General features: G+C 42.2%; 1 protein-coding gene across 1 annotated transcript; it reads right to left on the bottom strand.

Annotated features, from left to right (window-relative positions):
- Positions 1 to 291: 291 nt before the first annotated feature.
- LOC147447532 (uncharacterized) lies at positions 292 to 10,905 on the bottom strand. Its single transcript, XM_086524354.1, has 5 exons — positions 10,594 to 10,905; positions 10,391 to 10,495; positions 10,064 to 10,274; positions 503 to 560; positions 292 to 391 (listed from the first exon to the last, which is right to left on the bottom strand). The coding sequence occupies exons 1-5, from the start codon at positions 10,903 to 10,905 to the stop codon at positions 292 to 294; spliced, it is 786 nt and encodes a 261-aa protein (XP_086380480.1).
- Positions 10,906 to 14,600: the final 3,695 nt, after the last annotated feature.

The following is a 14,600-nucleotide window of genomic DNA, read 5'->3' as shown; positions in this document are numbered from 1 at the left end:
TTACAATAATGAGGAATATTCGAGGTATCACAAAATTCATGGTTTTATTGACTTATGCAATATAAAGAGTAAAGGGAGTACACTCAACCACCTACAAGGGACCCATTCACATCTTATTCAAGAATAATTTGTTTTCATCAATTAGAGGGCTATTTTATGGTGAGATAACATCTAATTATAATGCTTAGCTATAAAGGGGTCCTTAACATTTGATTAAAAATGCAAATAGGGTCATTTTTTACGAGGTATAAATGGGATATTCTAGTTACAATTGATTAGAAAAACTAAGGTTTAGGATTGGTCCAACAAAGATGCTAAGCATGGTCTTTTTGGAGGAGGTTCTATTGAAGAAGATGTACCTTTATTAGCAACCACTGCTTTCTCTTCGACCCTGCAGAGAGAAAAATCCAGTTGTATCAAGACTTATATGTGTGATTAAATCAAAAAACAAATCCTTAAGCTCCAAAGATAACTTTGGTTTGTAGTTTGGTGAGGCACGTACCTTTCTTTTCTCCTCTCCAAAAAGCGTGTAAGTGATGCTTTCCTTGCAAATGGAAGTTCTGAAGTTGTAATGGCACTTGGTTAGTACATCTCTCTCTCTCTCTCTCTCTCTCTCTCTCTCTCTCTCTCTCTCTCTCTCTCTCACACACACACACACACACACACACACACACACACACACACACACACACACACACACACACACACACACACACACACACACACACCCACCCCCACAAATGTTTAAGATCTAAGGAGTTTTGAGGTACAAAGTTGAAACTTAGAGGGCCTTAGTAAGAGGCTAGAGCTCCCTTCAGTAATTACTGACTAATTCGTTGTCCGTCTCATAAGAGAACGTTTCCACTTAGTGAAGCTGTCTTAGCCGTCTACATCCTTCCCTCCTTTCTTGAATTTTGGCAAGATTCTAAAATTTCTGAAAAATTCCCTTGTCTGATTTTGATTTGAGACTGAAAAATCTATATAAGGTAAGGCTGCATAATCAGCTTTCTGTAGAAGAAGACGCCCTTTCAGTGGATGGGTCTGCATCTTCTACAAACCTGTCCTTCTTTACTAGGTGCAAAGTTTGTTCATTATTTGGAATAGACAGACCACCCGATAAAGTTGAAGAAGCTGGGACTTTGCCTTTGTCCATTTTTCCTTTGCCTTTGTGTAGTCGTACTTTGTCCATAGCCGACTGTTCGGATACCTTTTCTGAAGCTGATGCTTTCGCTTAATCTTTGTCAGTGCTAGTAGCAACTGTTCTATGTCCTACTGACTGGTGATCCACAGTATTCTGAACAGGTTGTTTGTCAGTTTGGCTCACTATAGCCTTTTCAGTATTCACAGTCTTGACCTGACTCTCTATCTGTTTCAGAAACGCACTGCTCTTCGTCAGTGTAGTCTTTGGCTTCTTCGAACTGCCAGCCTGTTCCTCGGTGGATTTCCTTTTCAGACCAGTTGGAGTGGTCTGACTGTCCTTCGCTTCTTCATCTGAGGATAGATCAATATTCTTGGGTTCTGAACCTGGCTTCTCACTCCAAGCCCTTTTTACCTGTCCATGAACCTCTGGAGCAGTGGCCCAATACAAGAATTGCCAAACATACCAAGCTTTAAAAACATTCTGGGATTTTAACTTGGAAGTTTGGTGAAGCACATTGTGTGACAGGATTTGACAAAGGTTAATAGAGACCTTTGAATCCAATGTCTTGGCCAACATCATAGCAAAGACTTTCTCAGATACATATGTTGGATTATTTTTAAGGCTTACTGCTTCAGCCACAAACCTGTAAGCAGTAGAGGCTTCCAGTCCTGCTACTGAAATACCTTGACCACTGGCCTTGCGCTTGCGGCTTAGCCGCTTCATCCTCCTTTAGGACTATACTTATCTCCTGTGGGGTCTCCACAAACGGCTTCGGCTGATTGGGCATCCGGAATGCAAAAGCTATGTCTTTTGGTGTAATCGAAACCTTTTGACCATTCACTATGGCACTGCCATCTTCATCATCGAAAGAATCAAGAACCTGCTTTTTGATGTCTGTGTCAAAAGCGATTCTTGTGGCTTGCAGAACAGCTCGTAGATCCCATAGTTGTAGCAAAGCCATTGCTTGGTTGGTGAATACATAGCGCTGAATCTTATTGTATGGAATTATGGGAAGGCTTGCCTTTGCAGCAGTAATGATGGCTTGGGTTTCCTCAAGAGACTCTTGCATCTTATCTGAGCGCTTCTTCCTACCCATACACTGTGAAGACGACAAAACAGGCGAATGAGAAGAAGACTTACTTGATGCGTCAAAGAGGTACCCAGGTGTCGCTGGCAAGGCTAGTTGACAGTCAACTGTCTCCTCAAAAGATGAGGTCTGCAGCTGTAGCGAAGATACTTCGGAGCTTGGCGATGTCAAATGAATAATGGGAGGAAATCATCGCGCAGGGGATTTGTGAGAAAAAATGCCGACTCTCCTGACTGTTATACGTGTTCACACCATAAAAGCTCCACCACTCGCCGCTCCTAGACTTGTGTGCATCGCTGTTGTGGTGGCAGACATGTATTGGACAAGACTTCTACCCATCCTTGAAATGATTACTACTGGCGTGTCATCTGACCGTTGGGCGCTTAAAAATTGAAAAGTGTGTTCTCACTGATACGGGACTGGTTTCTAGTCTGGTTTGATCATACTAGTACTGATTCTAAGATCAGTCTAGTTTGGTTCCACTGGTACTGGTTCTGAAATTAGAAATGGTTGCACATGAAAACGCCCAAAAATATCCGATTCTGGTATCTCTTGATCTGTAGTTCCCAATTCCCTAGTACCTTGTTCTTGCCCAGACTCTCTAGCTTCTGAATAGTAAAGCTTGATCTTTGCAACATTATATACTCTTGGCAACAATAATCCAGATAAATCTTTCAGTCTTACTGTACCATTGGAGAAGACCCAGTCTCTCTCAAATGGTCCTGCCCAGGCAATCTTTAGGTTTGGCTTCTTCGGGCCTAGCCTAGACTGAAAGAGAAGCACCAAATCTCCTTTCTGAAATTCTCAAACCTTAATTCGGCGATCATGCCAGTGTTTCCTTTGTTGTTGAAAAATTTCTTGTTCCAGCATAGCCCGTTGCCTGAGTTCATCTAACTGCATAAGTTCATCTAGGCGCTTTTTCAGATTGTGGTTGAAGTCTAAGCCATACTTCACAGTCATTCTCAGACTTGGGATAACAAACTCCATAGGAACCACAGCTTCAGTGCCATACACCATTCTGAATGGTGTCAACCCAGTAGTGACCTTGTAAGCTGTCCTATACGCCCATAGAGCAGTCTGGAGTTTCAAATCCCACTGGTTTGGTTTCTTTTGCACAACCTTAGTGAGAATAGTCTTGATTGTCTTGTTACTACTTTTAGCCTGCCCATTGCATCTGGGATAATAAGGAGTAGATTTCCGATGCTTGACTGAAAGCATATCCAATAGAATTTCCATAGTGTCATTGATAAAATGCGTTCTTTGGTCTGACACAATCTCTAGTGGACATACATATCGACAAACAATATTCTCAAATAGAAACCTTGCAGTTGACTTGGCTGTGTTGTCAGTAAGAGCTTTAGCTTCCACCCACTTAGTGACATAACAAGTAGCCATTACTATGTACTTTTTCTTCCTGGGGGTAACCTTCTGGTTGTACTGGCGTCAAAGGAGTCATATCTGCAGCTGTTGGTCGACCCATTCTTTGGCATATGTCACAAGTATTACAAAAACTTCTAACATCAGCAATCAGTGTTTGCCCGCACCACAGACCAGCTTGCAGAATCTCCTTGTAGGTTACTTCATTGCAAAAATATCCACCAGATTCACCATTATGTGCTTCTGAAATAACTTGCATTCTTCCTTCCATAGGCACACAACGCCGAATTATACCATCAACGCCCAATCGATAGAGTGACCCTCCGATGATAGTAAACTTCAAGCTTTTGATGACCAAAGCTTTCTTCTGGTTCTTCTTCCAGTCCTCTGAAAAAGCACCTTGAGAAAGAAATTGATAAACATCATATCATTCACGATCAACTGATTCTCCTGTCTCTAGCTGGAATAAGTCAGCGTCCACTGGTTCATCCCGCAAGGGTAATTCTGAATAACCTTCCATACTTCTTGATAGAAAATCAGCTCCACAGTGAGTCTTGCCAGGCTTATGAAAAATTCTGAATTCAAACTCCATTAGGAACATCATCCACCGTATCAGCTTGCCTTGAATAATGACTTTATTAATAAAAAATAGAAGAGCCTGATGGTCCACACAAAAATGGAACATCTTTCCCAACAAGTAATGCCTTAACTTTGTAGCACTGAAAACCATTCCAAGGGCTTCTCGCTCAGTAGTTGTATATCCTTGTTCAGCCTGACTGAATCTGCGACTCGAAAAATAAACCGGATAATCAGTCCTTCCGTCTGGCTGAGCCAATATCGCCCCCATTGCCAATCCCGAAGCGTCTACATGTACATGGAAAATAACATCCCAGTTTGGTTGCCTAAGGACTGGTTTACTGATAATGGCTTTTTTCAAATTCTGGAAGCTCTCCTCACATTCAGCAGTCCAATTGAACTTACTGGTCTTCTTTGTAAGCTCATATAATGGTACCGCTTGAGAAAAAAACTTATGTACAAACCTTCTATAGAAGTTAACATAACCCAGGAAAGAGCTCAACTCTAAAGCATTTTTGGGTGCTTTAGCTTGCTGAACACACTGAATAATATCGTTGGCCATTGGCCATTTCTATTCCATTTTGGGAAACCACATGTCCCATTAGCTGTCCCTTCCAGACTAGGAAAACGGATTTGAATGGATTCAAACAAATCCGCTTCTCCTGACACCGTTTGAAAACCATTTCTAGGAATACTAGGTGTTATTCCTCATCTGAATATACAATAAAGTCATCCATAAAGATAGCGAGGAACCGATGAAGGATTTCATTAAACATTTCCATCATACACAGTTGAAAGGTAGCTGGTGCATTGCACAGGCCGAAAGGCATCACCAGATACATGAAATCTCCCCACTCGGTGATGAAAGTGGTCTTCGCTCTATCTTCAGGAGCGATCTAACTGGTTATAGCCACTGTAACCATCCATAAATCTATACATTTCATATCCTGCGATCTCATCAAGCAACATGTCAGTAAAAGGCAATGGAAATGGATCTTTGATAGTTTGGGCAGTGAGGTTCCTATAGTCAACACAGACTCTCAATTTCCCATTTTTCTTGGGAACTACGACTATGGGAAATAGCCAATCGCTACTGGCCACCTCTGTGATGAACCCAGCCATGAGAAGATTATCAATCTCCTCTTTGACCTTTTTAGCATAGTTGGGGTTCATTCGGTATCTTTGCAGTCGTACTGGCCTAGCATCTCGCTTCAACGGTAGCCGGTGCTGACATACTTCAGGATCCACTCCCTTCAGGTCTGTGTGTTCCCAGGGAAATACGTCTGTGTAGTTTTGGAACATCCTGCGTGCCTTCTCCTTCATTACCGGGTTGAGATGCTTGTTGAACTTGATCATCCTAGGACTATCCTCCGATCCTAGGTTCCATTCTTCCACTTCTTGGTCGTTTTGAAGAAACCAACTAGGCCCGCCTCCTTTTCGTTTGATCGATTCTTCAGCATAATCCCGGGATGGCCCATTTAGTTCTGAATCAGCATTCTGATCCACTATGTGTTCTTCAAAACGTACTGGCTCCTCTACCATACCAGTATTAGCTGATTCCACCAACCTCCCAGTTAACTGAATTGATCTTTCCCCTGTGTTGATTTCAGTAAACTGATCGGGGAATTGCTTTTTTAGCTTGTCGGCCTGCTCTTTATTCAGTAAAACTGCATTCAAGTCAATCTCTACTAAAGGGAATATGTTCAGGGCTGCTAACATTCGTTCGATCTTCTTGGCTGTGTACTTCTGGCATAACTTCTTCGGCCTCAGTTCTTTTCTCCAGCTCCTAGTATTGTTCGTCTCGAACTGAATTCTACCGTTGGCCCCTTCTATGGTTAAGGTTTGATTTGCATAGTCATGAACAACATGTGCTGTTCTCAACCATGGGCACCCTAGCAACATCCCATATGCCCCTTGCACATCCAGAACTAAGAAGATGGTTTTAAATTTTTTCCTGCCTACTCTTATCTACATATTTTCAATCATGCCCGTAGCTTGTACCACTCTGCGATCTGCCATTCGCACTTTAAATGGTGTTGGCTTTAGATTTGTGATACCCATTCTCTGCTGGAGATGAACTCCCATTATATTGACTCCTGCTCCTCCATCCAAGATAACACTTGAAAGAGGTTCCCATTGCTTCTTAACCTTGTAGTCCACCTGAATGAGCGGAACTTCATCATCTCGGATGGCTGTCAGGTCCACTGTTCTGGTCTCCGCTTCAGCTTTCCTGCACTGTCTGATGAAGTTTGCCACCTCAGGCAAGGTTTTTCTGATATCCTCCAGCTCTACAGTCAACTTCTGAATTCTATCACAAATTTTAACATGGATTTCTTCTCTCTCTTGGTCAGTTTGGTTGTCAGAGCTCGAAGAACTGGTTGTATCTTCACACTGCCATTCCTCTTTTGCAGTGCTTCCAATCCTTCCATCAACTCTCATTTCGATCATCAGCCATTCTTTGTACCACAGCCAGCATGGTCTCAGGTATGCCCGGTATTGACTGATCTTTCTCAATTGATTGGGCTGGTATCTTCTAAATGACTCGAGCTTCAGAACTTTTTGGTTGCTTCTTGGCTAAATCCTCCGTGATTTTAGCCGCTAGTTCTCTCTGCTCTTGCCATTCATCTACCACCTTCTCTTTACCCTTCGCCTTCCAAATTTTCCTGTGTTGAGCCCACTTGCTACTGTTAGTAGTGACTGGTGTTTCTGAAGTATCTGGAATTTCTTCAATTACTACGCCCTTGCTTCTTGTGACTACGCGTACTGGGACTGGCTCTAGTGCCTTAGCCTCAGTAGCAGTAGATGCAGGTGCGTCTCGGCATTGGGTTGTTAGTAGTGACTGGTGTTTCTGAAGTATCTAGAATTTCTTCAATTACTACACCCTTGCTTCTTGTGACTACCCGTACTAGGACTAGCTCTAGTGCCTTAGCCTCAGTAGCAGTAGGTGCAGGTGCGTCTAGGCATTGGGCTGCGAAATGGACGTACTTCCCACAAGTGTAGCAATTCATGCTCCGACTCTGGAAGTTGCCATGCCCTCTGCCTCGGTCCATACCCATTTGGAATCGGCCACGTCCTTGACCAGTACAACTGTACCTGGTCTCTTCTCTTGAGATACTTTGGCGGGTTCAGTATAGGCTACCACTGACAGGTTTTTGCCCTTCTTAAAGTGATGAATCCTGATACCACAATTGTTCCATAAATGACCAAAAGCCTTACAGTAAGTACATTGTGGACACTCGTTGGAGATATGGTCCTTGGATTTGCATTTCGAACACCAAGTCTCCATCTTTCGAACTGGCTGTCTGGTGTGGCTAATCTCGGCAATCTGTCTAGCCATTTCTTCAATTTTCTTGGTCCAAGATCCCTTCTTTGACTTCTCTTGGATCGTTCATTAGAGCTATTGGACACCTCACTGGAATCAGAACTCTCAGTAGCAGAGCTACTGCTACTGGATCTTCTCTTTTTGTGACTCTTTTCCTTCTTGGCTTGCTGTTCCAGCTTCAGTGCCCTTTGTACCAAATCATTGAATTTCTTGGTTGGAGCTGGTACCTCCTGCTCCCTAAGCTTTTTGCTTCAGAAACCATTCAGAAACCATGCACGCAACCTCTTCTCGAATGGAGGTTCCTGTAACTGCCTGGTTAGCTCCTTGATCTTTTCCACATAACTTCGGACTGATAGATTCCGCTACTTGATCTTATCCAGTTCACAGAGGATATCTTCATCCCCTCTGTTGTCGGAATACTCAGTTCAGCATACTGATCAAAAGCCTGTATTTGAATGTCTGGATCATCCTTCTTACCTCCCTTGAATATTGGAAAAGAAATTTTCAGAGAAGATGAGTAATCATTTCGATTACCACTGATTCTGTCGCTTCTCTTCCTAGATTCAGAACGGTGCTTGGAAGTCTTCTTGCAATTGTCAGTGTCAGCATCCCACTCAATCTTGGTTTGTGTCTCCGTGTTCCCTTTGGGCTGTCGGCTAGAAGTGCGGTGACTGCCTTTACTTCCCTTGGTACCCTCATCCCCCTGTCGGGACCGAGAACTCTTGGCTTTCCGTGCTTCCCTTTCTGCCCGTCTGCGTCGAGAATGACTGGACTGCTGTGAGCCCTGCGTCTCATCAGCCTGACTATGCTCCTCCTGAGCCTCAATGTCAGTCACCTTCTCTTGCTTAGGGTCAAACTCTCTTCCCGACTCCTCAAGAATAGGATCAACATGGATGGTGGATTTCCGGCCACGACTTGATTTGGGTGTTATTGCTGAAAACTTCCAACTGGGAGAAGAGCCTTTCAGTCAACGAGCTTCAGCTCGAGCCATCGTGATCGCCAAAATGAAATTGGAGCTGATCTCTTGAGATAGCCAATTCCAGTGTTAGAAGATTTCGGCTATTGATGATGTGTTAGTCTAGACAGTCGACTAGACAGAGAATCAGAAACTGAGCTGGAATTTATCTACTGGAATGAGAATCAAACCATGTACTGAGAATAATATTCAGATTCAGATTCACAGTACTGGACACAGAGTAAGTGTGACTGGAATATTTGCCGTGATTGGAATTACAGATGAAAGATTACAGTAAGGCTGGTGTCACACTGGGGCGGGCAAAAGCGTCCCATGCTGAGATGGCACCCGCATATTGGCTGGGGCGAAAAGTAAAACATGGCCGCGAGACCCTGTCAGAGGGACGGCCTTGCATGCCCGCCCAAGTTTCTAAAGGTGCGGCCATCTGACAAAAAGCAAGGCGCTAATGCCAACGATTCGACTTGAACTGTGCGCGTCAACGTGAGAGCCGGTAGCTCTACCAAGTGGCCAAAGCTGGTTTGTTGAAGCTGATGGACACTTTTTAACTAAAGCCAAGTGTGACATGAAAGGGACGGCCATGCTCGTGAAAGAAGGGGGGACGCCTGTCCCAGTGTGACACCAGCTTAAGTATGATGTGATTTACAGATAGAGTACAGCCGACAACAACTACCAATGATTGACAACTCAAGTACAAATGCCACCGAAATGCTAACCCAAATGCCAACCCGATTACAATGTAATGAGCCCTATTTATACACCTTGGGTTTACCATAGTAATTACCTGAGTAATTACTGACAAATTCACTGCTTGTCTCATAAGAGAACGTTCCCACTTAGTGAAGGTGTCTCAGCCATCTACATCAATCTTTGCTCTTACTCACCCATATAGACCCTGCTAGAGCTAGAGTAGTGTGGTGCCGACCATCTTTGTGGGACGAATCCTCTCTCTCTATACACACACACACACACACACACACTCATAAATATATATACATACACTATTATACATATCCACAGACACTAATGTACACACCCCTCCCCCTCGTGATAAAGCAGCCTGGTGCTCAAGACTAAATAACACAAAGCATTAAATGAGAAGTGGTGAGGGGATTCATGGCCCCAAAGTCCATGCACCAAAACTAGGGCAATCGTAGCCGTAGGTGTCACATTAAAACTAAACTCGGACATGAATTAAACGCCCAAAACCTGAGCAATGCATGTTGGCTGACAATATAAGATCATGAAAATGAAGAAGCGTACATGATGGCGTGCATGTAAGGTGGTTAGCCCATGGGACCCAAAACCTGGGCCAGGAGGTTGTGGGTTCAAATCCCGTATGCGAGCTTGGTTTGGTTTACTGGCTGGATCTTAGAAGTGGTGTATGCAATGTGAACACGGGACCATGTTCTGTGCCTTGGTACAGGTATACCATTAATATACTTAATTAGCTCCGCTGCACATGCGCTAATACATATAGTACAGACCACTAAGACCATCTAGGAGTTAGCCAGCCCTCCCTACCTCATCTTGAGCTCAAACCCGCGGGCAGCACATACGCTTGCTTATATTGACCATTCAACTTACCAGCTTGGGAACGACGGCAAGCCTTTGCAGGTCTGCTACTTGTAGGTGCGTGCGCAGCAGCAGCTGTCTCAGCAATATTCTGAGTGGGTAGTACTAATGATGGTGTTTCAGGTCTGCTTTTAATTATAATGTGTGCACTTTTATTGGTGCAGCTTGCTCGATATGAATCTGCTCCACTAATTCCAGAAGCCAGAAGCAGGATGGCTTGTGCCTGCATGCACATATAAATATTGCGATGTTTAATATTCATGACATCAATAATTCGCAAGCAGGTTCGTGAGAGACGATCAATGGGCAAGCAATGTGTATGTGGGATTATTAGCGTACCTTGGCTGCGGGGATATCCTCATATACACGAACAGTGCCGGCGTAGAACATGGTGAGTGGGCCGCTGCCGACGTTACGGTCAGCAATATGCAGGTTGTTAACCATCTGATCAGTTCAAGAGGTATACGGGTCAGAGAGAGAGAGAGAGAGAGAGAGAGAGAGAGAGAGAGAGAGAGAGAGAGAACATGTGTGTGTAATTTTACCGTGTAGGAGGTAGAAAGAGGCGCCAGTTTGAGGTCCAGGTCCGGCTGATCGGCAGCCGCAGCTGCAGGTTCAATGGCAGCTTGACAGTCATGACTATCACCATTGATATCTGAATCGTTGGTTATAGCTGAGCTTGAATGAACAGTAAAATTTAAAGAGCGCCGTTTCTGCTGCAGCTGCTGCTCAAAAATGCGTTTGAGCGAAAGGGAGTCCGTTTCTCGAGCCTTGAGAGAGAGGGGAGCCGACGACGTGTCATCGAGCAAGGTTCGATCCCCATGATCTCCTGCGCCGCTCCCATATTGGGCTTTCATGTCCGAAGCTGCAGATATGGCGAAGCTGATAGATTTTGCAATCTGAGAGAGAGAGAGAGAGAGAGAGAGAGAGAGAGAGAGCAAAGCACTGGATGTAGAGAGACCTGTGTAACTGTTATACTAGTGCGTCTGCGTCCGCAGATCAAAAACCTAATTACGGTCGGTCTGTACTGGTTTGCGAAGGCCTGCTTACGCTGTTTTGAGCGGAAGGTGGCGGCGGGAATTAGGGATGACAAATTAGCTCTGGTTTTGTAAGCCGGGCGCTCAAGGCGCGGTCGACGTTTGGGCGTGTGATACCTTCTTCAACGTGAAAACAGAGGGGGCGATTAAGCATGTGGGCTTCTCCTGTGTGAGAGAGAAGAGAAGAAGAAGAAGAGAGTGTTAACGTCGTAGGAAACTTTTCTCCTGTGAGAGAGAGAGACGAAGAGGAACACAATGGAAATCTTTCCTCTTCTACAGCCGCAACAACAAACATCATTTTTGCGGCCTTGACACGTTTATGTCGCCCAAAAATCAGGCAGTGCACTATTTTGTGTCTTATGAAATTAGCACGCCCTTTTGCACTAAAGTCCTAGAAATAATAAGAAAAGGTCGTCCTAGCGAGTAACTCTTGACGAGATTCACACGGTTGAAAGTCAGATCAAATCTGTACAGTCTACTCCTTGAACGATGAACCTTCCCTTCCGATTTCCTACTTTACTAAGTCAAAGGGATTGAAAATTTGGAATTTAAGAACACGTAGCAGAAATGTTCCAAATAATATACACTACAAGTTTTAGACATTTTCTCTCTTAGAAAAAGGCCCTTTTATCAGTCTTTTTTGCATCCTAAAGTGTAGAAAACATAAGAAGAGTGAATTATTCTTTTTAGTGTTTTTTCTCAATGGTTATTTCTCTTATCCATGCATTAGATTTTTTTATTCTCAAAGTCAAAATAAATCTATTGTAAAATAAAGTAGCGACGATAAAAAAAACGATCAAGCTCATAATCATAATTGTCTTTCTTTCATTCATAAGAGAAAAAATTGTTAATGCATAATATTTCTTGGTCCTATGGAATGAAAAGAACCAAAGCATAGTGTGAAAATAATTTCCACTCAAGACCTTGCAAGTTGACGGTGTGAATTTTTTCTAATCAAATATCTTAAAGATTGTACAACAAAGTTGGTAAAAACTAGCACCTTGAAAAATTTTCCATTCTACAATATTTTATATTGCTAGTGTGAATATTTTTCACTCGTACATCTCATAATGATAATTAGTTCCACTTCTAACCAAGAAAATTATCAATCTTGAGTGTAAATTATTTCCACTTTCGACATTGAAAAATTTCATTCTTAAGCTGAAAATTTTTACAAGCTAAATAATAGAATGGCTAGGTAGAAAACTAGTGGAAAACTTTTCTAGTTGGAACCTTAATGTCCTTATTTTTTATGCAAAACAGGGACATTGTCATGGAAAAAATTTGAGTAGGGTAAATCTTTTTCACTTCACAATGACAAAAGTGTCCCTATTCTCATATAATGTTTTTATAGTGATATTATTAACACTTGAAAAGTTTATATTCGAGAAACATTCACACTTCTAATGTATTTTCATAGCTATAAATTTATCACACTTATTGAAAAAAATCTGTAACTCATATGCATAAAAGTATCCAAATTATGAGATAACCTCAATCCAAACATCTGTATGGCTAGCTGTTTAGTACAAAATTCGTTAATAGTGATCAACCAACTATCATTCAAGAATGTAACAAGAGCAATAATACCTTGAGATCATATCTATTACAACTTGTCTCACCAAAATTTTTAGCTTTATAAGTCGGATATGCGCTTGTGCAATACATGTCAAATTGTCCAAAAAGATGTCCCTATTGGAGGAAGAGGTATGGTTTAATTGTGCATTAGACCTAATTGAAGAGCAGGTTTTTGAGGATGACTTGCAGAAGCTAGAAACAGAAGCAAAGGTATGTCGAAGTGATTTATCTATTTAGGGGGTGGGGCAACCTTGCCTTGATGGGCATGTCGAGGTGCACTTTGAAGTTTTGGAGTTGGTCTGTGGCCATGGAGAGATAGCTTTGGCAGAGGACTCTATGGAAACTGATGCAGGTGCAACCTATAAGAGAGAGGCTTCATGCAGAGAGGAAGGTGCCACCAACCTTGTTGGTGATGAGGTGTTTGAAGGACAGGTTGAAGCTCTAGCAGGTCATACTCCTAAGTACGAAAAGGTGGCCTTGGAGCCATTTACAGAGGGTTTGGATACATGTTTGCAAAGAGAACATGTTTGCTTAGCTATGCAGCAAGTGGAGGCAAATGGCAAGATAGCTGCTTATGATTCAGGTTTCTCAAGTGATGGCAAGTATGCTTATAGCGGACACGAAGACTTATGGATGCAGACTTAAGAAGAAGACTTATGGAGATCAAGGCCACATTCTGAGAGCGCTAAAAAATGAGGACACTATTGATAAGGGAGGCCGGTGAAAGGGTTGGCGGCTCTGTATGCATGAAAAGGACATAGAGAATTGTGTTGCCACAGAGGGGTTAGGGAGATTTTTAAGAGCTGCAACACAAGGAGCTTTGGACGTGTTTCTAGATAGAAAATTAGAGTACATGCTCAATAATTCCTAGTTACAAGTAGGAGTTTTCACATTTAATCTAGCAAGTAAGCTAGCAATTTTCTAATTCATCTAGCAAATCACAAACTCCTATATAGTAACTTGCTCTTGGACGTGTTGATCTTGTAAGTTCATATAGTAAGTCATAAACTCCTATATAGAAACCTGTTCTTGGACGTCTTTATCTAGTAAGTTCATCTAGTAAGTTATGAACTCCTATATAGTAGCTAGCTCTTTCTCATCCTCATCTGTTAGTTTATAAACTCCTATATAGCAAAGGGTGTTTCATCTAGTAATTTATCACTTACTATGGATCAAGTAATTGTAGTAAGTTTGTCTGCCCGTAGTTTCATTTTAGTAAAAATTCATTAAGCAGAGTTAAACAACTAATTATTAACAAATATCATGGTTACTCGCTCGATCACCAACTAAGTTTCTTTATTGATATATTTGTTGCTAATATAAATAAGAAAACAAAATAAAGTCTCATAGTTGTAGATGAAGCTATAAAAGGGAAGGGATCAAAACATTTTTTATCTCACACACTCTATCATTGATTTGCAAGTACCACAACTGCACACATTGTCCTTAGAGAGGAAAATATATTACACGATGATAGAGATTATTGTGAATTTTTTGAGCAATGTATGTTATATTGTATTATTTAATGGCCTAGTAACTTGTGTGTAGCGGAAAATAGCATGAACATAGTGAACATTTCATTAGAATAGATTCCTAATGAGATTAACAAGAGTGCTTGGGTGGATAGAGCAACAAAAAGCATAACACCTAGTTAGATAGCATGAACAATACTTCAAAAGAGAGAGAAATTAAGCAATTGACAACATTTGAGGACCAGATTTGCATGGAGCCGGTCCCCCCTCCAAAAGGCTTTGTATTATGGTTTCTCCCATCAAGAGATACATTTTACAATACAATTTCTTGTGTTCCTTCAATACTAGCTAGTGCAATGAAGATGGAAACTTCATGCACTATGCAAAACACGTATCAAACACAACATCAATTCCCTCACGGTCTCAGACCCAAGACCTCACACACCTTCGAAGATGGTGAGAGCT

Source organism: Adiantum capillus-veneris, chromosome 11, assembly GCF_014529385.1.
Source record: "Adiantum capillus-veneris isolate H3 chromosome 11, ASM1452938v2, whole genome shotgun sequence".
Taxonomy (NCBI): domain Eukaryota; kingdom Viridiplantae; phylum Streptophyta; class Polypodiopsida; order Polypodiales; family Pteridaceae; genus Adiantum; species Adiantum capillus-veneris.
The sequence above is the reverse complement of the archived record's forward strand: the minus strand, read 5'-3'. Positions and strand labels throughout refer to the sequence as shown.

Excerpts from the sequence above, each read along its gene's own strand:
- LOC147447532 (XM_086524354.1), bottom strand. The coding sequence starts at position 10,905 with ATGAAAGCCCAATATGGGAGCGGCGCAGGAGATCATGGGGATCGAACC. Across the intron at positions 10,496-10,593 it reads CTCTTTCTACCTCCTACACG|ATGGTTAACAACCTGCATAT; the intron begins GTAAAATTACAC and ends TGAACTGATCAG. Across the intron at positions 561-10,063 it reads TTGCCGTCGTTCCCAAGCTG|AACTTCCATTTGCAAGGAAA; the intron begins GTAAGTTGAATG and ends TTACAACTTCAG.